Source organism: Diabrotica virgifera, chromosome 7, assembly GCF_917563875.1.
Source record: "Diabrotica virgifera virgifera chromosome 7, PGI_DIABVI_V3a".
NCBI lineage: Eukaryota > Metazoa > Arthropoda > Insecta > Coleoptera > Chrysomelidae > Diabrotica > Diabrotica virgifera.
In genome coordinates, this window is record NC_065449.1 from 119,074,450 (window position 1) to 119,101,127 (window position 26,678).

Below are 26,678 nucleotides of genomic sequence, written 5' to 3' on the forward strand. Positions count from 1 at the left end.
AAAAAAACAAAATAAAAAAAGCAACACAATGTACCTATTTATCTAAAAATAATATTGTAGTATGTACTTATGTTATGAAATAAGAAATTTATGACTATGAATCTGCAATCAATCACAAACAAGTCTGGCTAATTGGCTCTGCCAAAGCCATTTTTCAAAAAAAAAAAAAATTTACAAAGAAGTTTTTTTTAATAATTTATTTATTTATTCGATTAATTATTGCCGATTACTCGTCAGAATCTTGAAATTGAATGTTGAAATTTCAATTTAAGGCCAGCGCCCACTTATACGGAACAGCCCGCTACGGAACGGACCGAGACGATCGGCATTTTAATATTTGCGTTTATTCAAATAATGGCTCAACGCCATGTGCTACGATTCCGTAAAGGAGGCGCTGAGCCATTTGAATACACGAAAATGTTAAAAGGTTTAAAAATGTATTAAAAATCGTCGCGGTCCGTTCCGTATCGGGCTGCTCCTTATAAGTGGGCGCCGGTTTTTGGGCACTTGGTTGACAACTTAAAATAAATATGAATTTTCAAGCCACGAAATTGCGGATTTTCGCAGATTTTAAACCGCTTATAACTCGAAAACTATCAACTTTTGTGAAAAACGACTCGAGACCTTTTTTGTTTAAAATAACCCAAAAACCAATTTGAAAATTTGAATTTGTTTAAAAAAATTGCTTAAACAATTTCTGCCCAAAAATTTTGCCCGGTACTCTTTTAATTTTTTTAAAGGGGACATTTTTGAACAGGAGTACGCAAAAAAATTGAATCATAATTTTTTTCTTATTTTGCTTAATGCCTGGACAACTAATGGCCATTGGGAAGGTACAGTTGATTTCGCAATCAGTGTAATGTGTAGTGTGTGTCTTAAGTAACGTCTGGTTATTTCAGACGACTTCATTGTCTTTTCAAAGAGATGCTAATTGTATCCGAACGTCTGCGGTCTCTCCGGTGAGTACTAATCCCACAAGGATAGAAACTATCTTCATATATTAATTTTTAGTAACTCGTTAATATTAAAAATCAATTGTCACTCAATTAATTTATGTGTTAAGTTATAATGTTAGGCGTATCCTAAAGGGTACCCCCGTTAAGATAGGCAAAATGCCCTCACTCCCAGAATTCAATTTTATTAATTTTTTTACGTTCTATGCTATTAAAAACTGAGATTACGCGGATTTTTAGCTCGCCACCCCCTTATCCCTCCCCCACAACCAAAAACGGAGATTTTTAGATTTAAATTTTTTTAGTTGGGTTGCAATTGATTTAAAAATTTCAAAAAATTTACACGTGTAGCTAAGGGTTTTACAAAACATGTCCATTTTTTTAACCCGTAGGTCGAGTGTACATAATTTCAATTTTTTTTAAATTTTTTTAAAGCTTAAACTTTTTTTTTATAGACGGCCGTAGGTCCAATTTTTTTAATTTTGTGTATTTTATCAAAAACTATCTCTCTGATTTTTTTCAGATTTTTCCGTGAACTGCGCCATCTAGAAAAATCCGGAAAACTGTTTTTTTAGGGGCTTTTTTTGGGATTTTATCCATTTTATAGACTTCAAAATGGATCAACTCAGGGTTTTGCTGATATATTATGTGTAATTTTAAATAACTTAGTATTTTAGGATATTTCAAAATTGGGCAAAACACCTTTAAACCCCCTAAAATCATGTTTTTTCGAGTTATGTAAGATCTTTTGCGGGTTTAATGCTACTTTTTGAGATCGATACAGCCCTAAATTTTTTTTCATTTCTTTACGTTATATGTGATTAAAAAATACGACCCATCGCATTTTTAGCCAACAACCCCCTCCCCCTGCCCCCACAAAAAAGTCAATTTTTCTATTTTTTTTTGTTTAGGTAAGTTGCAATTAATTTAAAAATTTTATGAGGCTTCTACAAAACACGTCTATTTTTTATTAACCCATAGGTCGAGTTTACATATGACCTCAAAATTCCTTTTTTATTTTTTAAAAATGTATTTTTGACTTCCAATCGATATTTTTTAAAATGTCAAATGAACGATACATCTCTCGCGAACGACCGCCTCAATACGTGCTTAGTTAATTAATGAAAATAATAGCTTAGTAATAAAATAATGACAAAAATTTCTCCCAGGCTTTTTTAGGGAGGGCTTTAAACTTTGATTTGGTCACTTTCTGACTTTCATAATAATAATTTTTAATCGAGTTATTAAGCCTTGAAAATGGCCATTTTCGCGTTTTTCAAATTTTAAATTTCGTATAACTCGACAACAGTCAATTTTAGAGAAAAATCACAAGAGACCTTTTTTTACTCAGATTGATCCAAAGAATCTAAAACAAATTTGTCCGAATTGAGTAAGTTTGTGCAAAAAAAAACGAATCGGAATAATTTACCAAACGAGAGCGAGCAATTAGAATGTATAATGTAAAGTAATATTAGGGGACCTACTAAATACAAACTAATGAACAAAGAACAAAATGATTTGATTCACAAAACGACAAGAAATATGATATATTAAAAGTATTTTTCTTAAATTGATTATTCTGTTTTAATTTTATTTTTTGTATCCTACCTAAAAAATTTCAAAATAACATAGGTATCTTTACTTTATATAAAAATATTGCAAACATTTGAAATTATTTTCTTAAATGTAGTTTACTTGAGGACACACTGAGCAACTAACAGATATTCTGAAAAAAATTAACCCGAAAAAATTATGTTTTAGTGGGCAGGTTGAGGGGGTAGAGGGCTCAAATTGGGCTAAGGCTTATTTTTTAAACACGGAAAAAAAAATAATCAGGCTGTAGCTCTCTCAAAAAGAATTAGGCCTGGATCCCGCGTCAAAAAAAAGTTGATTAATAACGAGCTGAAAATCTGTTAATAGTTTAACGGTGTCTATTTGGACACACTTTGATGTAGGTATGGGAACACTGGAACAGGGGAAGTTTTAATTGTGAAACGTAATTTTAATTGTGGAATGTGCCATCCTGACCAGTTTATGATTGTGAAAACTAGCAGGTTGTTTTTAAGTTTATTCAATGGCAAACTTTATATAATATACGAAAAAATGTTTTTCCGACAAATATGTTGGGCATTTTAATAAGTCCGACACGTAGAACATGTTAAATGACAGGAATTATATTGGTGGTAAATAACAGTTTGATTTTTGGATGAGAGTATAATGAAAGGCTAACCAATCAATTGGAAGTTCTGTTAAACAAAATACATGGGACGTTTTCGTAGTTTGACGTTCGAGACTTGTAACCTGTTTCACAATTAAAACTTCCCCTGTTCCAGTGTTCCCGTGCATCAAAAAGTGTCCGACTAGCCACCGTTAAGCTATTAACAAATTTTCAGTTTGCTATTAATAAACTTGTTTTTGATTCACGGGATCCAGACCTGTATGAGTAACCTGTAAAAAACCTTTAAAAAATTTGTAAAAACATAGTTTTTGGGGGGTTTAGAGGTGTTTTGCACAATTTTTCAGTATACTTACCTAAAAAGTCAGTTATTTCAAATTATACGTAACCTATAAAAAACTTTGAGTTAGTCTATTTTGAAGTATATAAAATGGAGAAAATCCCTTAAAACCACCGAAAAAAACAGTTTTGATTTTTGAAGATTGCGTAGGTTACGAAAAAATCTGAAAAAAGTCAGAAATACAGTTTTTGATAAAATACACAAAACACAAAAAAAATTAGACATGCAGCCATCACCAAAATAAATTTATACGTACCTATTAAAAAAAAACAAAAAAAATTGATGTTATGTACACTTGACCTTCGGGTCCATAAAAATAGATGTTTTGTAAAAGCCTCAGCTGTGCGTGTGAATTTTTTGTAATTTATAATTTAATTGCAAACCAAATTAAAAAAAAATAAAATCGAAAAATTGACGTTTTTGGCTGTGGGGGAGGGGAAGAGGGTGGTCGGCTAAAATTGCGGTGCGTCTTAATTTTTTAATCACATATAAGGTAAAAAAATAAAATAAATATTCAGGCTGTATCGATCTCAAAAAATATGATTAGACCCGCAAAAACCCTTACAAAACTTAAAAAAACATGGTTTTTGGGGGGCTTAAAAGTGTTTCGCCCAATTTTTGAATATCGTAGAATACTCAGTTACTTCAAATTATACATAATCTATCAACAAAACCTTGAGTTGACCTATTTTGATGTCTATAAAATGGAGAAAATCCCCAAAAACCCCCTAAAAAAACAGTTTTCCGGATTTTTCAAGATGGCGCAGTTCACGGAAAAATCTGAAAAAGATCAGAGAGATAGTTTTTGATAAAATACACAAAATTCAAAAAAAAAATGGACCTGCAGCCATCTTCAAAAAAAAGTGATAAGCTTTAAAAAAATTTTAGAAATATTTGAGGTTGACAGTCGACCTACGGGTCAATAAAAAATGGACGTATTTTGTAAAAGCCTCAGCTACACGTGTGAATTTTTTGAAATTTTTAAATCAATTGCAACCCAACTAAGAAAATTGAAATCTAAAAATCTATGTTTTTGGCTGTGGGGGGAGGGGTAAGGGTGGTGGCGAGCTAAAAATCCGCGTAATCTCATTTTTTTAATCGCAAAGAACGTAAAAAAATGACAAAAATTTAATTCTGGGAGTGAGGGCATTTTGCCTATCTTAACGGGTGGTACCCTTTATAGTGCTAGTATTATTAATCAACTTAATGTCCGACTGGTATATTATTTGACAAATAATGACATGATTTCGAAATCAGTTAAATATGATATAATGCCCTAGGGCGATATTTTGAAAAACAACGCTCTTGGGCGTTATATTTAAATAACTAGTTAAATACTGTCAAGTTGACAAATAAATACCTGGTTACCACAATTACGTTGCGACTATTGCTGCTAAATGTACTTATTTGAAAACTAATTAATTCAGAATTCATTCAAATTTTTTTGCATATAAAGAAGAATTTAGTTGGACATTCAACGTTGAAGGCACCACGGGTATAATAGATAATAACTCTTTCGGTCAACGTATATACCTCAAGCGTTATTACCCTTATAATATCCTTGGTACCTTAATAACTATCATCATCATGATCATCATCATCATCATCATCATCATCATCATCATCCAGCCTTCTGCACCCAAAGTTGAACATAGGCCTCCCCTAATTTCTTCCAGTTTTGTCGATCTTGGGCTTTCTGCAACCAATTCCCAGCAATCCTTTTGGCGTCGTCTGTCCATCGTGTGGGTGGTCTACCTCTACTTCTTCTGTCTTCTCTTGGTCTCCACACTGTAATTTTTTAGGTCCACCTCTCGTCCTTCATTCTGGCTACATGGCCCGCCTCATTTCACTTAAGCCATTCTACTCGCTCTATGACATCTGTGACACTTGTCCTTCTTCTGATTTCTTCGTTTCTGACCCTTTCTCTGAGAGTTAGTCCAAGTAGTGACCGTTCCATTCTTCTTTGGGCCACTCTAAGGTTCGTTGCTGTGGCCTGGTTTAACGATAATGTTTTGGCGCCATAAGTCATGACTAGAAGCACACATTGGTTGAACGTCTTCCTTTTCAAATAATTTGGCAAGTTGCTCTTGAAGATGTCTGATAGAGCTCCATATGCGGCCCATGCTAAGGTGATCATTATCTGTAATTCGGCAGTTTGATTGTCCCTGGCAATTTGGATTAGTAGATGATCTAAACGGGTGTCACTACAGATATAGGGAATTCTGTGTGTTAGAGAGAGAGGTATGTGATGTCACAGCTGATATAGGAAAGTATGTGTGTTAGAGAGAGAAACATGGTATCTCTGCTGCTATTGGTCCGATTTAAACGTACGACGGCTCGTTGGAATGGGCGGGAGATAACGAATACAAAAAAACATGGCGGCATAGTGTCAAAAGGGCGCTTTCCGATGTGACGACGTCCGATGGGGCGCGTTCCGATGTGACGGCGTTCTAGCGCTGATCGATCGGTGCGCGATACCAGATGTGCGATCGGTACCTTAATTTTTCGCGGAACGCGAAGCAGATGCGCGGTCGGTACCTTTGTCGCGGATCTCGTAGATACGAAGCGCGCGGTAATTTTGGAATTTAAATAAAACAACAACATAATGCAATTTTTTAAAAGAACTAAAAAGGAACACAGCGGCGCAGCGGTGCGCGATACCAGATGTGCGATCGGTACCTTAATTTTTCGCGGAACGCGAAGCAGATGCGCGGTCGGTACCTTAAGTTTTTCGCGGATCTCGTAGATACGAAGCGCGCGGCTGGTAATTGTGGAATTTAAATAAAATAAAAAACATAATGCAATTTTTTATTAAAAGAACTTAAAAGGAACACAGCACGTCAACGCGTCACGTAAAAACGTCACATCAAAACGTCACGTAGGCTTGTGAAATGTCACGTGAAAACGTCACGTCAAAGCACGTCACGTAAAACGTCACGTCAAAGCACGTGAAAACGTCACGTCAAAGCACGTCACGTAAAACGTCACGTCAAAGCACGTCACGTAAAACGTCACGTCAAAGCACGTAAAAACGTCACGTCAAAACGTCACGTGGGCTCGTGAAATGTCGCGTAGGCCTTATTGTCACGGGGAGCTCGATCGCAAGACCTGATTGCCACAGCGCGACGTGAGGTAGTAACATCATGTCTTTGAATGAGTATAGACGTAAATTAGCAGAATTTAGAGAAAAACTGACACAGTTAAGAAGTCAGGTTTTATTTTATGAGGATAAAAATAAGGTTATAAAACAAATAGAGAACCTAACACTGGGAAGCAGCATAGACTGGACACCTAAGGAATTTAGCCAGCAGCTGCGACAAGAATATTCAAGTGCTGCGGACTACTTATTTAGGGAAACTCCAACAAGGCGAATTCATCCAATTACTATTAATGATGTTATCGACGCCGGCGCCAACAACGATGAACAAAGAAAACATGAAAAGTGAAATAGATAATGTTTTTGCAATGACTTGTGTAATATTAGCTTCAGTGTTTATTTTAATTATAAAGATTATATTTAAAATTGTTAAGAGAAAATTTGAATCATCATGTAATATAAGACTTGAACAATAAATAAGGCGTTTAAATAAAAAACCCATAACTCTAAAAAATATTTAGTTGAAAATAATGAAAATAAATGTTAGCAGATAATTTACATATCGCATAGGAAATAGCGGTTGAGGGTCTAATCGCATTACTATGCAATTTTCGTTATCATACCCACATTTTGTTATTGAGTTATATTTCTTATCATGTGCATAGAAAATGTTGGAATTTTTAAAACCAATGACAATGATAAAACTGAATATAATTTTGCACACGCACACTTTCTACAACACGTCATAGGGTGGGGCACGCAACCGTATAAATTTCAAAATCCACCTCAGGACGGTCTATTCCATAGTCTATTCCTTACTGTTAGTGTACTGTTGTGGTTCAACTAGTTTTGCAAGGTAAGTGTTCTCTTAATTATTTTTTGTTAAATATTTTTTATTTTTCTTGTTTGATTTTGAATAAAACTTAATGTTTTCTGCTCTGCTATTTATAAAATCTCTTCATTCCAGCTGAGATTTATTATTTCGACATTAAGTAATTATCTAATTTTCGACATTTTGAATGACATTTATTTTTTATTTTCTCGTAATTATTCGTTGTTAAAATCTTTTCGGTTTTTCAAGTTTTTGGTTAGCTATTTATATATTATTTTAGCACCTGATTGTCTACAAGACCTCATGTCAGCATGACAATTATTTTTTATTTTCTCGTAATTATTCTTTGTTAAATCTGTTCGGTTTTTTCAAGTTTTTGGTCAGCTATTTATAAAATTCCTTCATTTCAGATGAGATTTATTATTTTAGCACCTGATTGTCTACAAAAAAGACATGCTAGCATGACAATTATTTTTTTATTTTCTCGTAATTATTCGTTGTTAAATCTGTTCGGTTTTTTGGTTAGCTATTTATAAAATTCCTTTATTCCAGATGAGATTTATTATTTTAGCACCTGATTGTCTACTCATGCCAGCATGGCAATTATTCTTTTTTATTTTCTCGTAATTATTCTTTGTTAAATCTGTTCTGTTTTTCTTTGATTTTTTTTAATTAATGTTTTCTACTCTGCTATTTATCCCTTTATTCCAGATGATAGTTATTATTTCGACATCTGATTGTCTACAAACAAAAAAGACTTAATGTTAGCATGCTGAATGTCAATTATTCGTCATTCTTCGTAATTATTCTTTGTTAAATCTTTTCGTGTTTTGATTTTGAATACAACTCAATGTTTTTTGCTTGGTTATTTATATCACTCCTTCATTTCAGATGGATTTATCAAAAATTAATGCCTCATCTGTCGTAGCGAGGAAACCCGTGAAGAAACTCAAAGAATTACCGATCGACATTCCAGTACCCATTACGGGAGCCAAAATTGTGAAGACAAAGTTTGGGCAAGCTGTTCTGTTAGATTTGGGGGAAGAGGTGGTGTTTCTACCGCCTAGAGTCACAGATACCTACAGCCCCGTCATTGAGGAGTTTTCGAGCGGGAAGTATTCGATAGTTTATCACGGCCTGGTGGACTGCGGCCAACAGTACCAGCCCATGACATCATTTAAAATTATCTAAGCGAAAATACTGAAAGAGAGAGGTAAGCAATATGGATATTGTTAAACAATGTAAAAATTTACTGTTATTCATCAAAAGAATCAGAAAGATAGTTTTTGATAAATTCACAGCTAAAGACAAAGAAATTTGGGTGAAACGCTTAACGAAACAAATCAAAACTTGTAATAAAGTAATAAAAAAACGCACTTTGCCTATAGGTACAATTAGAAAACTGCAAACGCATGTAGGACATTTTAAACATTTTAAACAGATTATTTTCAATAGACATGTCGGTATGGGGCTAGACAACAAACTAAAACATAGAGTTAAATGGGAAAATGTAGTTTCCGCGTTTAAAAGTCGAATTAAAACTGGAGTTATAGTTAATTTATGGCATAAGGACTTAGCACATTTCCTAAATGATTGTTATATTATTTTTAAAAATAAAATCAGAAAAATTTTAAAAGCAGATAAAGTTGTTAAAGTTAATGTTTGTTTTTGTGGAGAATTTATTAAAAAATCGGGGGAGGAGGAAATTGTAAATTTTAAATATTTTAATACAAAAAATGCTGTACTAGACGTATCTACCGATACAGAGCGGTGGTTTTTTGAGAATGTTAAAGATAAAATAAATCTTAAATTATCCGAGTTTCAGGAAAGGGACTCCGGTTTTGCATTAAATAGAATTGTATCTTTAGAAGTAAATATTAATCGATATGAAATTGGAAATGGTTCCTCGTATATTAAACTTCCTGAGAGTATTCAAAAAAAGCGTGCTTGTATTAATGTAAAAAATTCTGATCAAGCATGTTTTTATTGGGCAATAGTTAGTGCCCTCTATCCAGCTAAAGCACATAAAGAACTCCCATCCTCATACCCATGGTACAGTACAGTACTAAAAACAGAAGACCTAGAGGCACCAATGCCGTTACATCAAATTTCAAAATTTGAAAAATTAAATAATATATCAGTCAATGTATTTGCTTTAGAATTAATAGAAAATAATGAAAAGTCATTTTTCACAGTATATCCAGCTAGATTAACTAAAACAGTCGTTGCCAAACATGTAAATCTTCTTTTAATTCAGAATCACTATTTTCCTAAATTAAACGATTATGAAGCACCTCCAGTGGATAATGATAATTCAGAAATTAAGTACCACTACTGCCACATTACGGATATGTCTAAATTAGTTGCTGGTCAATTAAATAAAAGAAAGGCCAAATTATTTCTTTGCAATAGATGCTTAAATTATTTTTCAACTGAAGGGAAATTGTCGGAACATGAAAAAATGTGTGCAGATATGAATAATTGTAAAATGTCTTTTCCTAAATATGATGCTGTTAGTTTTAAAAATTATACTTATAAACAAACAACGCCATTTGTCATATATGCAGATTTTGAGTGCATGTTAGAAAAAGTTACAGACCTCCAAACATCCTGTTGTACTAAAAAATATCAAAAACATATTCCGTATAGTGCTGGATACTATGTAAAATGTAGCTATGATGAAAAGTTGTCTTTTTTTAAGAGTTATAGAGGCATTGACTGCATGGAGTGGTTTGCTAATGAATTACCAAATTTAGCTCAAAGTATTCATTCGAAAATTAAGAAAATTATACCAATGCAGGAAAACCCGAGTACCAGTAAAGCCACAAGGTGTCACATATGCGAAAAATGTTTTTCTCCTACAGATATCATTGTTAAAGACCACGACCATTTTACGGGGGAGTTCAGAAATTTCGCCCACCAAGCCTGTAATTTAAATTTCAAAAAATTGTTTGTCGTCCCAGTTATTTTTCACAATATGAGTGGCTACGACAGTCATTTTATAATTTCAGAGTTAAGCAAAAAAGGAGATATTAGTCTACTTCCAGTCAATAAAGAAAAATACATTTCATTTACACTTAACGATGCTGTTACTAATATAAAATTTCGATTTATTGATTCATTAAGATTTTTAGGAGCCTCTTTAGATGAATTGGTCTCAACATTAAATAAAAATGACTTTAAAATTTGCAAGCGAGAATTTAGCAGGTTAAGTGACGATGAATTTAAATTAATAACTAAAAAAGGGGTATTTTGCTATGATTTTATTGATTCTTGGGAAAAATTAAACATTACCGATTTACCTCCAATAGAGGCATTTTATAATAAGCTAAACGATACGAATCTTACAGATGAGAAGTATGCTCATGCTAAAATAGTTTGGGATACCTTTAACATTGAAAATTTAGGTCAATATTCAGATTTGTACTTAAAAACCGATATTGTGCTTTTAGCAGATGTTTTTGAAACTTTCCGCAAAAAATGTTTTATAACTTATGGGTTAGATCCAGCCTGGTACTACACAATGCCCGGTTATTCTTGGGATTGTATGTTGAAATACGTGGGGTGTAACCTCGAGTTATTGCGTGACGTTGACATGATACTATTTATGGAGAAAGCAATTCGTGGAGGAATTTCAGTATGTAGCGGTAGAATGTCGGAGGCCAATAATAAGTACATGTCTAATTATGACCCCGCACAGCCCTCAAAATACTTAATGTATTTTGATGTCAATAATTTATATGGGTGGGCTATGGGAGAACCCTTACCCTACGGAGGGTTCGAATGGATGGATGTCAAAGACATTGATGTTATGTCTGTACCTGATGACTCTCCCGTAGGGTACATGTTACAAGTTGACTTGGACTATCCTCGCCAATTACATGATCTGCACTCAGATTTTCCATTCGCTGCCGAACACCGCAAAGCTTTGGGTTCAAATCATACTAAACTAATGACAACACTTTATAATAAAAAAGAATATATCGTTCATTATAGAAATTTAAAACAAATGCTGGCTAATGGGTTAGTTTTAAAAAAGATTCATAAAATTTTGAAATTTAAGCAGTCTGCGTGGCTGCGACCCTACATAGAATTAAATACTCGACTTAGAGCTGCAGCTACGAACGATTTTGGAAGAAATTTATACAAATTGGCCAATAATAGTGTATTTGGAAAGACTATGGAGAATATAAGGAAACATAGAATAGTAAAACTAGTCAGATCATGGAATGGGCGATATGGTGCTAAAAATTTAATTTCTAGTGCCAGGTTTCATAGCAGAAAGATATTTAATGAAAATTTAGTAGCTATAGAACTGATTAAATCAGATCTAGTTTTTAATAAACCCTTATACATTGGCATGACTGTTTTAGATATATCAAAATTATGTATGTACCAATTTCATTACGACTATATGCTTCCAAAATTGGGCGCAGATAAATGTAATTTAATGTATATGGATACCGATAGCTTTATTTATGAACTGTACTGTCATGATGCATATGAGGAAGTAATAAAACAAGATCTATCAAAATTTGATACATCCGATTACGCTGTAGATAATATCTATAATATTCCTCGCGTAAATAAAAAAGTTTTAGGAGTAATGAAAGATGAAAATAAAGGAGAAATTATGACAAAATTTGTGGGATTACGATCAAAAATGTATGCTTTTAAAGTTCAATCTGGTCGAATCACTAAAAAAGCAAAAGGGACTAAATATAATATAGTAAAAAATGTTATAAAATTCGATGATTATGTAAACTGTTTAAATGATTTTAAGGAACAAACTGCTACTCAACACTCCATTCGGTCATATAGCCATAACGTCTATAGTATAGAACAAACAAAAATTGCGCTAAGTCCTTATGACGATAAAAGATATTTAATTCCAAATAGTTTTAGAACCCTACCATTGGGACATTACAGTATTTTAGAATAGATTTTTTTTTGTAGATGAATGTTCCATCATTGACCGACCTGTCTATCAAAAAAATCTGTGAAACAACAGTATCAGCATCATATTTCATCGAGCAGTCCCCCTTGCCGTGGACATTAACAAAAATAATATTAAAAAAATTTCCTTTATATAAATGGGAAACGATGATAAGCAGTGCTAAAAATGATCCTATTCCTTCATATAAAGGAATAGAATTTATTGCTTGCTCTAAACACATACCGTCACATTTAAGAAATGTCGTATTAGGAAAGTCAGATTGGGGGAGTATATTTGAAGATGAACACTCCAGTTATTGTGTATGGGCTAATGGATATTATCTTAAGCAGCATCGCCTAAACGTATGTAAATCATGTTTTTTTGCATTCAAAAATGCTCATGAGACCTTAAATAAATTTTTACTGGTGCGTTACGACCATACTCACGAAGTTTATGATGCTGATGATATCGTTGAATGCGTATATCAGCAACCATATTATTGGTGCAATAGTTGCTTTACTCAAGTTTTATTCGATTTAAAAGATTACGAGTCTTGCGTTAATGCATTACATGAAATGCCTAGAAATAACAGGTTTGATGATTCTGAACCAGAAGTCTGAAGTAGGCAGTAATATTGATTCTTTTTTAAGGAACAAACTGCTACTCAACACTCCATTCGGTCATATAGCCATAACGTCTATAGTATAGAACAAACAAAAATTGCGCTAAGTCCTTATGACGATAAAAGATATTTAATTCCAAATAGTTTTAGAACCCTACCATTGGGACATTACAGTATTTTAGAATAGATTTTTATTGCAGAAGAACGTTGAAATGTCTCACAGATGTGTTACACCAGACCTATGGACTCCCGCTAATCTGCAACAAATAGCAGCCAATAAAATTTATTGGGATGTAGTTGATGCTAATACAAAGACATTTACGCTTCCAAGTGGAGAGCAACATCCTCTCCCTCAAGATGTGATTGGTATTGAACGATGGTACAGCAAGCAAGGATGTACCGCGAATTTTAAGATTCCCAAGCAAATACGATTCAGTTTAAACGTAAATTGTATAAGAGAATTAAAACTACAAATTGTGAAGAACTGTGAAAAAGTGATGTCATGCGGGTGTCGAAGATGCGGGGCTCCCTATGGATTCCCCCCAATTTACAAAAAATAGCGAATACAATCCTAAGTAAATTGTCTAAGAGAATTAAAACTACAAATTGCAAATATTTAAAAATTGATTTTTGAGACGAATTATGTTCATAAGCTACTATCTCTCTTTTGTACTAAACGCATAACAATATCCACTTGCTATCTCTCTCTTTCTTGTATATATATTGTAAAATAGTGTGTAATATATATATTATGGTAAAATAAAAACTCTAAATTGGTATTTTTTTATTTATTCAAATCATTAATTACCCTAATTTTATAAAAATAAATGAACTCCCTAAGAGCATTGTTTGTCATATCATCTGACATTATAGAACAAAAAGCATACAATATTTGCAAGGGGTTTAAACTATCTGCAGCATTTTTACAAAAATCTAAAACATTATAATAATATTCACAAAAGTTCAAATTTTCTAACAACTGCATACGAGGCGATAGCACACTAGTGTTAAGTTCAACAATTTGCTTCACTTCTTCTTCATCCATATAGTACTCCACACCATGCTTCTTAACAATAATGAATTTACAATCATCGTAAACTATCGGGGTAACAGTGCAGTATTCTTCGCATGGAAAAGTTGGGTGCATGAGGTCATCAGTTGATTGGAAAAAATCAATTAGTTGTTGTGTAATGATTGAAATAAAGGAATACCATTCGTATGCGCTGAGTGATATTCTGGTTGGTTTATATTGCTGAGATAAAATCACTGCAGGCGAAAATGATCTTGCAGGGCTTATACCACATTGTACTTCATAGCCCGATAACGTGTATTTTGTTGCAAGCAGGTAGAAAACTTCTGATTTGGCGGCAGCCTCATAATTTTCCAAAGCTCTATCTAATTCTTGATTATAGTCTTCGTTGCTAGGCATATCGATGCTAAATTCACAACCACCTGAGGAATACCCACTATCTTGAGAGCCACCTGAAGAATACCCACTATCTTGAGAGCTCATGTTCACTTGTACTGACATTGATACTGAAGCATGAGTTCTTTTATATTCCCCTACTCCTTGTGGTAAAAACAACCTCTTTGCAAAAAATGTATTGCTACGCGGCGGATTAAAAGATAGATCCTCCTAAACTACGTCATTAACGTTAATCCAGCTGTTATGTTTGCTGTCCATACCGAGCCATTTCACATACATCTTATTGCCTTTTCGTCTAAGTACTTTTTCAACCAAGTAAATGTCAGGGTTTAATGTTTTCTGTAATTCTTCTTCGTAAAACCCCCCGCTAATCGGTATACCTTGCATGTCTTCAAGCAAATACGTTATAGGATTTGTTATCTTAACTTTTACAATTTTAAATAATTCCGTCGTCCAATTGGGCGTGTAGGCCTTTTCAAATAAATGTTTTGTCTTTGAGACACGCACAATGTCACCAATTTTATATTTTCTTGGACCAGCAATTTTTAAATGACTATAACTCTTGTTTAAAATAGCTTTTTCGTTGGATTTGTTGACCTGAGATGGTGTGTATCCCGTTTTACTGTGCCTTGTATTGTTGTATTCCTCGGTAATTACAGGTAGAGCTTCTAACCATTTGTATGATCCATGTAAACTGAAATACTTGTACAACTTTGCTTTTAACGTTCTAATGACTCTTTCACAAATGGCGGCTTTTTTAATCGTGTAGGTGCTGTAATGATTAATTTCGTGTTTTTTCATTAAATTTTGAAATTTTCTGTTATAAAATTCTGTTCCCTGATCGGATTGGAGGTTCTTCGGAAGTCGTCGAGTATGGGCGAGAATATCCGAAAATGCTTGAGTAATTTCCTCGCCAGTCTTGGTCTTTAGAGGGCGTGTCCAAACATATTTTGAAAAACAATCAATTACGACTAGTATTAGTTTAAAATTTTTATTTTGGTGTGCGTAAGGACGCATTTCGGCCAAATCCATTTGCCACAAGTCATCGATTCCTTTGATTATTGTTCGTCGACGAGGATAGATTTTTCGTGCTGGTTTATGCAATTCGTTCACCACCTGTTCCTTTTCTGTAGACATTTTCTTATTAACGACCAGCATCTACATCTACAACATGTGTGCGCAATAGATCAATATTACGTACTATATCCTGTAATGTTTGCTCCACTTGTTTTAACCTCTGTTCCATCTTCATATCGTGCATCGTATGGTTTGCAAGTGTTTCTGCAGCTTCTTTTATGCTTTTATCCGCATCCTTTTTTAGTGTATTCACATCATCTTTGATTATTTTTTTCAATTTTTGCTCGAGAAGTGGAACTGTGGTTTTATGAAGCTCTTCTCTTACTTGATTTAGTTCGATCGCTAAATGTGGAACTGTGGTTTTATGAATTTCTTTTTGTACTTCGTTTAGTCCGACGGCTAAATCCTGTATATCATTAGTTTTTTGTTGCAACAACTTATTTATATTGTTCTCCGTATCCTTTTTTAGTGTATTCATAGCATCTGCGATTATTTTTTGTAGCTTTTGCTCGAGCAGTGGAACTTCTTTTCTTACTTCGTTTAGTCCGATTGTTAAATCTTTTATATTAATGGATTTTTGATCTAATATCGCATCATGGGCTTTAATTATTGGAAAGTATACGCTACGCATCTCATTTATTAGATTATCAACGTATTTTTTCGTTGCAGCATCACTATATTCTGATGGGTCCTTAACATTACAAATTTTCACATTTTCGGCATTAATGTTTCCGGCAGGAGTATGTGGAAATGTAACTCGTACTGCCTTTTGGGTGATACTGTTACGAGAGTGATGACCGAATTTGTCGACACTCATAATGGAAATGATGCCATCATTCTCAGTTACTCTATTATATTGGCTTCTTTTAGTTCATTGATGATAGCCACGATTTCGTTGTCGTGAGATGTGTTGCCGGCGTCTTTCGAAGCCACCAAGAGTTTAAGACGATCAACTAACTCATTGACGTCATCCCAATAAATATACTCTAAGGGTGCAGCGTTGTATGTTAAACGAGAGTCATCCAACCCCGTTCCTTTGACCGTAGATGAAGATGCTGACCGAGCTGTTTTCGTTCTGTGGTCGAGTTCTTTTTGTGATCGAGTTGCATGCTTTTTCATTGTTGCATCAGATGGTTTGAATAGAGGTTTAATAATAGAATGATATTTTTCTCCGCTGGAACCTTTAAGGCGTCCTAAGGTATCCAGATGAATCTCTGTGTTAATCAGCAGTGTTTTATACTTTTGTAAATCCTCATCATTATACTGTTCTGGGTTTGGGTTGGCATAAAATAAAAGGTGATATAGGCCTGGCGTACCACTTAACCTACGTTCTTCAAAATCCCGTTCTCGAATTATTACTATGTCTCCATTGTCTTTGTCAAAGTTTATTCGACGTTTTCCCAATATCCAGCCACTAATACTATCGTAAAATGGACCATAGTTTTTATCGATTTTATCGTCTTTTATCAAATATTCTTTTATGTACTTGTGACTTATTGGAGGATAGTGGTCGATATATTCGTCTGTGGCGTCCATCGGAATCTCGTTAGAACCGGAGATTGGCTCTTGAATGTTTTCATCAGATGCCTCGGGTGCATCAAGAAATACATCCTCATCCTCCTCCTTTTTCACCTCTTCTTTTTTAACATGTCCAAACTTGTTAGTGATAGTATGATGTAACGTTTTTGATGATTGAGCAATATCCTTGAGAGGCTTCGAGATTGGTTTAAAAAGTTTATTTAGTGACTCATCTTGATCTGTTCTACCTAACTTCAATGCCAAATATTTTTTGCGAATTGATCTAGCCAATTCGGTAACTTTCTTCTTGCGAAGGGCAATGGCGACCGTATCATCTGGCATTTTGCTGGCGACTAAACAAACACCTTACAATTTTATATATTTATCAAATCCTTTGCGATATCGTCCATTGTTGAGAGCAAAATCTTTCATAATTACCACAGTACCATACCTATCTCTCCAACATTCTGAACACATTTTTTTAAATTCATCAAATGACATGTCTGGCGATACGTGTTCATCAAATATATGTTTCAAATTTATCTCGTCTTGCTTGAACAGCACAATCATGTTACAATTGTCTCTTATTAGCTGCTTAGGTATTTTTGAATATGTTTGGCATAAGTAAGCCGCATCGATATCTTTATGTCTGCACATGGAATAATACTCACGAATCTTGTGTTGGCCATCACATGCGACATCGTCAAATAAAAACACAGAGTTTGGTTGAGCTTTGTTGGGATCAATAATTTCTTCATTGTCTTTAAATGGAAAATACCCTACACCTTTGACTTGCGCTAATGCATCTCGCAATAGTTGGTATTTCGGTTGAAAGAGGGATTTTGAATAAACATAGACATTTTTAAACTTGACGCCATTTGGACTAAATAAAAGTGATAGCATGGCGTTAGTTTTTCCACATCCACTTGGACCCCAAATAATGGCTCTGAATGAGTTTGGTAATAATTTTCCATGTTTACTGTTGGTTGCTTTCTGTACAATATCTAGATTATCAATTGGTAACGTCTGCTCTTGTTGAATGACTCTCATCGTGTGTTAAACATAGTAAAAATATGAACAATATATTACCAATGTCACCAAATGCATGACCATCAGTCCAATGTTGGTGTTCAAAGGGGAAGGTCTTTTGAACTCTCTAATTAATAAACTTCCAGTTGAGCTTCATATTCCTGGTTATCAGTATTGTGGACCTGGAACAAAACTAAAAAAACGTCTTGCACGCGGAGATCCAGGAATTAATCCTTTAGACGCAGCTTGTAAACAACACGATATCGCTTATTCGCATCATACATCTCTCGAAGAACGTCACAAGGCCGATAAAGAATTGGAAGATAGGGCTTGGGAGCGATTCAAGTCTAAGGACGCTAGCTTTGGCGAAAAAAGTGCTGCTTTACTTGTAACCGGTGGAATGAAAACGAAAAGAAAGTTGGGAATGGGATGTCCTCGTCGTCGTGGAAGAAAGGGACGTTATTCTTTCAATCGGGATGTGGTACCTAAAATTGCAAAGTTCATGAAGAGAGGAGCATCGTTAAGAGATACTGCTTTGACAGCTGTACGAATAGCAAAATCGGTAATTAAAAAACTTGGTGGACGAAAAACAGTTGATCTTCCACGAGTGTTGCCACTAAAATCTGGAGGTTTCCTACCCCTCATACCCCTATTTGCAGGTCTTTCTGCATTGGGGGCTTTAGCCGGTGGTGCAGCAGGGGTGGCGAAGACTGTGGTTGACGCAAAGAACGCCCAAAAGAAATTGGAAGAGGATATGCGCCATAATAAGGCGATGGAACACATCGGCTCAGGTCTGTACTTGCGTAAGAAACCAAGAGGCGGATTCGGTTTGTATCTGAAAAAAAACTTCCAATAAAGCTACCCAATCGTCCGCTGTACGACTTAGAGATTGCGCATTACGCGAAAACACTTAAAATCCCACATTTTCGAGGTGTTTTCATGAATGACACTCTGCCTAGACACGGTCCTCGAAAACGTGAATGCGCAATAGTTAATCTAGATGCATCATCACACAGCGGAACACATTGGGTAGCATATAGAAAGATAAACAACGACGTAGAGTATTTCGATTCATTTGGTAATTTGAAGCCGACCAAAGAACTTGTTAAATATCTAGGTACACATACAAAAATTTTCTATAATAACCATCAGTATCAAACCTACAATCAAATCATTTGTGGACATTTATGCCTAAAGTTTTTATATAATGGAGCATATTAAAGGCATGGAACTGCTTCTGGACCATATGTTTCACAAAAAACGTTTTGAAGGATTCAGTGAAGAAGAACTAAAATTAATACCGCTAGATTATATTATACGAACTGTAGAACCTATAGAATTGTTATATATATGGCATAAATTGCCTGGGGAATATCGACAAGAATTTAACCTGCAGATACTACTTCCCTGCTTCGTGCATTACAACAGACCTGATTGGAGGACTCATTGTGATGGCCCACCCGGTTCTCAAGCATCTTGTCATTTATGTAAACTTGCTTTAGAACAAATAAAAAAATGTGAATAAATTTGTTTTTTTACTGTATATAAACCTATTAATCTCTTGACCTGAATCAGTCATTATGTCGCAGTTGTTGAGAGTAAACAGCACGAATAACATATTCTCGTTTCAACCTCCCACACCGATCGTATTAGATCCGAAAAAAGATTACGAAATAGCTCTTCGATTTTTCCATTCTTACAACAGTATACCAAACATCGAAAATTGCAAGTTTTATTACTACGATGTCAATAACCGAGTGCAACATTTTGATTTCCCCGATGGATGTTATGAAATTATCGATATTGAGGAATACATACAAAAGAAATTGGGGGCTGCCAATACATCTAAACCTGACATGATATTTAGTCTAAAACCTAACCACAATACGTTGCAGTGCGAAATCTTCAGTCAATTTAAAATTTCATTTCAACCAAATGACAGTCTTGGTACAATATTAGGGTTTTCTCCCGTAATACTAAATCCTAGACAGACACATTCTTCAGATCTACCTGTTAGGATTATTAAAGTATCTAGCATACGCTTTGAATGCAACATTAGTACCGGAGCCTTTGACGGTAACAGACCTGCTCACACGCTCTACGAATTTGTCATACAATCAAATCCTGGGTACGCAATTGACGAAACCCCTCACAATTTGTTGTATTTACCTGTTGTGCCACAGCGTGAAATTACCAATATCACTGTGTTGGCTGTCGATCAAGAAGGACGACCTGTGAACTTTAGAGGAGAAGAGAGCACATTGGTGCTGGAACTTAGATCAAAAAGCAGATGGGATTAGTAATAGAACAATCTACCCAGAGAACGCCATTAGTTGTGCAACCATCTCAGCAGCAATATCTTAAACAATCTACCTACAGAACACCATTAGTTGTGCAACCATCTAAGCAGCAACATCTTACGTCCGCAAACAAATTGTTTTTACAAACGTTGGGTTTTAAACTGAAAAAATGACTACAATGTATGGAAAGAGAGCGCGTTCAAACAACATCACAATGCCTCCAATATTTGATATTTATCGTAAGCCAATATTTGATGAATCGATTCGAAAGGCTGAATACCGAACTTATGCACCATTCATCAAATCATTCAACTGCAATGATATTGTCGAATTTAGCATTAATCAAGTTGACTCGTTTTTTGCAATGAGCGAAACCTTGTTATGCATTAAAGGATCACTCGAAATAACTGGAAATGGTGGCGTCAAACTAGCAAATAATGTGGGTGCCTTCCTTTTCGATTCGTGTACGTACAGCGAAAGCGCAAGGGAGATGGAAACAGTGCGGGATCCTGGCATCGTAAGTGCTGTACGTGCCATGACATGTTATACGCAAGAAGATTCTAATTATATGGTTATGGCTGGATGGAATTACCCTAAGGATCCAATTCTAAACGCTGCAGATCATTCATTCAGCATACAGATGCCTCTTAAGCATGTTTTCAACATTTTTAATGATTATCCATTGATTACGTGTGGTCGTCAAACAATAAGACTAGTTCGAGCTCGAAATGATAACGATTGCATAGTTATTACAGAAAAACAAAACGCTGACAAAACTACAACTGTTACAACCGCTAAGATTAACATTACCAATATTGAGCTTAGAGTGAAGCACATATTCCCCAATGATGATATTAAATTGGAACTCATGAAATCTATTCAACAAGATCAACCTATAGTTATTCCGTTTAGAAAGTGGGAATTACATGAATTACCTGCTATTACGAGAGGTGCCAGGCGTGAAGTTTGGGCTGTTAAAACTAGCACATCAGTTGAAAGACCTCGTTATGTTATTGTTTTCTTTCAAACCAACAAACGCGACAAGATTACAGCTGATCCTACTTTATTTGACAATGTCAACATCCAAAGTATTAGATTATCGTTAAATGGAGAATACTGGCCAAACGAGAGAATGCAATTGGATTTTAGCAAAACCGATTACAATGAAGCCTATTTTAACTATACCGAATTTTATCCTAGCTACATACATTCCCAACAAAAACGACCTCTACTCGATTTCTCAGCTTTTAAGAATCGTGCATTGTTCGTTATCGATTGTTCGAAACAAGAAGAAAGCATGAAAGCATCCACCGTTGACGTAAAACTCGATATTGAAGCGAATAACGGTTTTCCCGACAATACCAAGGCCTATTGTATTATTATTCACGACTGTGTAATGGAGTACTTCCCTCTCACCGAAATTGTAAAAAGTCTAAATTAGATGCATGAGGTGTCAGTAGTACACGAGCAATCATCATGAGAATAGCATTCGTAGATATTCAGGGATTCGTTGTGGATGGGTGGTTTGTTCCTAAAGAACTTTCCATTGAAATAGGTTATAAACGAAGTCATTACATCTTTTTGCCTCCGAAACCATTCAATGCGCTAAGTAATGTGGATAAGAAGACCGCATCATACGTGGAGAAGAATCTGCTAGGCATCCGGTACTCTGATGGAGAAGTTGAACTATCTGAAATAAATAAGATACTGCAAACCGAGTTGTTATATACAGCTGACTGTATCTACGTTCGAGGGAAACAAAAAGCAGAATATTTGGATAAGAAACGCCACGTTTTTGGAATTTTTCCTCATATTATTGATGTTTGCAAGTTCGATGGTACGCCTCGTGCTGCTGGAAATCTTGGTTTTACTGCAAACCCCCCATGTCATGCCGCTGGATTATTTTCATGTGCAGAAACAAATGTGAATCGCCTGCGTGACTGGTTTGTCAATAAAATAATGCCAATGTAATTTTTCTGTGTACAAAATAAATATTTTTTAAAGTTATGGGTTTTTTATTTAAACGCCTTATTTATTGATCAAGTCTTATATTACATGATGATTCAACCATGACAATAAGGCCTACGCGACATTTCACGAGCCCACGTGACGTTTTGACGTGACGTTTTTACGTGCTTTGACGTGACGTTTTACGTGACGTGCTTTGACGTGACGTTTTACGTGACGTGCTTTGACGTGACGTTTTCACGTGCTTTGACGTGACGTTTTACGTGACGTGCTTTGACGTGACGTTTTCACGTGCTTTGACGTGACGTTTTACGTGACGTGCTTTGACGTGACGTTTTCACGTGACATTTCACAAGCCTACGTGACGTTTTGATGTGACGTTTTTACGTGACGCGTTGACGTGCTGTGTTCCTTTTTAGTTCTTTTAATAAAAAAAATTGCATTATGTTTTTTTATTTTATTTAAATTCCACAATTACCAGCCGCGCGCTTCGTATCTACGAGATCCGCGAAAAACTTAAGGTACCGACCGCGCATCTGCTTCGCGTTCCGCGAAAAATTAAGGTACCGATCGCACATCTGGTATCGCGCACCGCTGCGCCGCTGTGTTCCTTTTAAGTTCTTTTAAAAAATTGCATTATGTTGTTGTTTTATTTAAATTCCAAAATTACCGCGCGCTTCGTATCTACGAGATCCGCGAAAAAGGTACCGACCGCGCATCTGCTTCGCGTTCCGCGAAAAATTAAGGTACCGATCGCACATCTGGTATCGCGCACCGATCGACCAGCGCTAGAACGCCGTCACATCGGAACGCGCCCCATCGGACGTCGTCACATCGGAAAGCGCCCTTTTGACACTATGCCGCCATGTTTTTTTGTATTCGTTATCTCCCGCCCATTCCAACGAGCCGTCGTACGTTTAAATCGGACCAATAGCAGCAGAGATACCATGTTTCTCTCTCTAACACACATACTTTCCTATATCAGCTGTGACATCACATACCTCTCTCTCTAACACACAGAATTCCCTATATCTGTAGTGACACCCGTTTAGATCATCTACTTGGATTTCATGCTCTAAGTATTTATATTTATGGACCAATGCTATTTCGTTGACGTCGACTTTGGGATTTTCGCTTGGTACCAGGTTTGTCATGTATTGTGTTTTTCCAAAATTTATGTTTAAACCAACTTTTTTACAGGCGGCATCTAACTCAGTAAGCATAGTTCTAATGTCTTTTAAGTTGTCTGTTATAAGAACTATGTCGTCATGCGAAGCGTAGGTGGGAGAGCTTTTCACCGTCAACATTTATTCCTTTGGCGTCCCACTCCAATTGTTTGAAGGCATTTTCAAGTACTGCCGTAAAGAATTTGGGAGATAACGTGTCTTCCTGTCTAATTCCTTTTTCGATTTTTATAGATTTGGTATCTTTGTGTAGTCGGACGGTCATGGTTGCATTATTGTATATGTTCGCTTTCAGCTTGGAGTACCGATAATCTATACGAATTTCCTCCAATGCTCTCATTATGCTGCTAATTTCTATCGTACCCAATGCTTTGCGAAAGTCTACGAGAGCCAGGACCAATGGTCGGTTGTATTTGATAGATTTTTCTATATTTCCTTTTATGCAGTGTAGGTGGTCGTTAGTGACAAAGTTTTTCCTAAAACCCGCCTGTTCTCTAGGTTGGTAAAAATCCAATTTTGTTTCCAGTCTATTTGTTATTATTCTTGTGAATAACTTGTAGAGGTGGTCTAATAGGCTTATGGGCCGGTAATTCTCGAGATCTGTTGGATCGCCCTTTTTGTGTAATAATATGGTAAGTGCACTGTGTCATCTTGTAGGTGTTTCACTTTGGTGCAGACATAAGTTAAACAATTCCTTTATGTTGTTTAAAAGCCTGTCTCTTCCAACCTTTACGGCTTCTATAACGATATTGTCTTCTCCCGGAGCTTTATTTCTTTTCATTTTTCTCAATGCGTTCCTGATTTCGTCTGTTGATATATCATGCATCAATTCCGATCCTTGGTTAACTAAACTTTTTCCTGAATCTTCTAGTGGCCCATATGGTTTTGTTGACTGTTGTATAGTTCTGTATAGAAGTCTTCTACAACCCTTAATAATTCAGCTCTGTTGATGATGGTATTTAATAATTATAATTTAATACTGTTAAAATAATGTGATTATCAAAAAACTATAGAGATTTGAGATGTGGTGCTATTTCCTACCAAATGCATTGCAAGGTAAATATGAAACAACGGAGATATGCTGGCCTTCAAAGAACGTTTTAGATAAGAATAGTAAGAAAGTGGTTTTGATTCACCACGAAAACACTGTTTCGATGTAACTAAAAATATTATAGCATTGATATTAATTTCCAATAGAAGAGGAACAAAGAAGGGGAAAAGAAATATTTTGACATATTAAACTTAGCAAATATTCGGATTTTTTATAATTTTCATGAATTTAAATAATAAACATACCCTATTCTTTTTTTCTTTCCATGTATATTTAGAAGACATCTTAAGACTAGCTGCTATTGTCATTGACTCAGATACTGTAAGTAGAGGTTGGAGATCATCATCTTGCATTATATAACAAGATTTTCTTTGGAATGCTAGTTCATTTCTTGGTTTATCATTTATTAGTTTTTCACCTAAAACGCCCTTGGATCTGAAATCAAACAGTTTTATTTTAGAAAATAAACTTACCGCATATCAAAGAACATAAGAGAACAACTCTTTGAAACTTTCCTTACTCAAATAAAAAAAAAAATATTAAAGAAGTACGTTAAAAACTACTAAATATTAATAGTTATTTATGAAACAGTTCGTGATGTATGCTTTTTGCGAACGCACGCGAATTTTAGAGCTATGTGCGAAGTACTTCACGCACAGTTTCATACAATATTTGATCTACTCTTCGATAAACAAATAAAAAAAACTATAACCTTTCGTCACTGGAATTCATTTCGATTCTACAATTTTTAGACCTTTGGCATTTAAAAATCCTAACTATTTTCAAACCACAAAACTGTCAAAAATTTTGTTCTAAGTCATTGCTCATATTGTCATCACCATGACAACGCGAACGTTAAGGATATTTGATTATATGAAAGTGTGACAAAAAACCCATTGAAAGTGTGCGAAAAAGTAAATCCTATTTAAAATATATTGTTACTTCACGCACACTTTAAATCCTTCACGCACTGCTATGTATAATGACAGTTTTCACAAACTAAAAACTTATACATAATATGACATAGAGTAGATAAATTATTTTTTCTACTCTCATACTTTAATATATAAATTATGGTTTCAGTACCTGTATAATAATAAACTTCATTATGACACAGATTTTCATTATGATACAGATTTTTAACCAATAGAGTCGCGAGATGACATTCGCGATGAAGGTGGCACATGCGCAGGTAACAATGTCGAGTCAAATATAATATACGCTTTGGCAGTTCTCAATATTTAATCAAACTGACTAATTTAAAAATTAAATGTTTTTAAGAAAATGTCTAAAGGCGATAGGGATATAAAAAATTTATCCTCAAATTAATTTTAATAATTTCTAATATTGACAAATAATGTATCAACAAAATAATTAATTTACTTAACTATATAACTATTTAATTTGTTTGCGTTACAAAATTAATAAATTTGAAAATAAGTTTTTTGTTGTGAATCATCAAAGAAAAAATTATCTATACATGTTGCATTTAATTATCAGTACGAAGCTCGTATTCTATACGAAACTTGCCGCTACACGGCTCATTTTCGTATCCGTCATACTAGAATCATAATGAAAATCATTAAATGCTCGTTTGCACACAGAACAAAGGTAAGGTTTGAGACAATTATTATGTCAATATGTTAACATAAAAGAGACAGATTACTGTGAGGTAGTATCTAAACTTCAATCATAATTGACATTCACATTTTTGTCACTTTCAAAATAGAACGAATAGGTCTCTGTTAATTACTTAATAGCTCTTCTGTTATTGTTTGTTTGTTCATTCAGATAAATAAACGCCATTTTCAGAAAAGTTTTTTTGTGATAGTTCTTTTCATTTGCTAAAATATTTAAAAACTCAAAGTCCATATTATGGCTTTCATTCATGTGTAGCTAAAGAGCATCTGTCTGGATGTAACCTACAATCAGTTTTATAATATGGAATACGATCTTTGGGACCTTCCCCTCAGATTAGATGAAGCGACGACCTCAAAAAGCATGGCGAATCCAGAGGGATGACCATAACTCTGGATAGAAACCAGTGAAAAAGAGAAGGAGAGGCGTATGTCCAAAGATGGATAGATTAAGGCTCAAAGATAGATAGATGAAATATGGTATTTAACTCGTCCAGTGGTTTGGTCAAGTATTCTTGTCACAATCAATACG

The 26,678-nt window shown here is 34.9% G+C and overlaps 3 protein-coding genes across 5 annotated transcripts in view; 1 reads left to right on the forward strand and 2 right to left on the reverse strand.

Moving 5' to 3' along the window:
- Positions 1-7,867, reverse strand: part of LOC126888032 (chitooligosaccharidolytic beta-N-acetylglucosaminidase) — a 359,195-nt gene extending 351,328 nt beyond the window's left edge. Inside the window, exon 1 of one of the 2 annotated variants that reach the window (XM_050656045.1) lies at positions 7,861-7,867. The gene's annotated coding sequence lies outside the window, so the exon portion shown is untranslated. Of the gene's footprint in view, positions 1-7,710; positions 7,718-7,860 lie in introns of those variants that run through there. The other variant, XM_050656044.1, reaches the window with a different exon arrangement.
- LOC114328838 (ATP-binding cassette subfamily G member 4-like) overlaps positions 1-26,678 on the reverse strand; it is a 405,691-nt gene that overhangs the window by 132,571 nt on the left and 246,442 nt on the right. For both annotated transcript variants that reach the window (XM_050656037.1, XM_050656038.1), the window contains exon 3: positions 24,755-24,944. In XM_050656037.1, the coding sequence (XP_050511994.1) occupies positions 24,755-24,944 (190 nt within the window). The remainder of the gene's footprint in view (positions 1-24,754; positions 24,945-26,678) is intronic.
- LOC126888034 (uncharacterized) lies at positions 8,472-13,735 on the forward strand. The gene is made up of 2 exons (XM_050656046.1): positions 8,472-8,611; positions 12,355-13,735. The coding sequence occupies exon 2, from the start codon at positions 12,355-12,357 to the stop codon at positions 12,952-12,954; it is 600 nt and encodes a 199-aa protein (XP_050512003.1). The 5' UTR covers positions 8,472-8,611; the 3' UTR covers positions 12,955-13,735.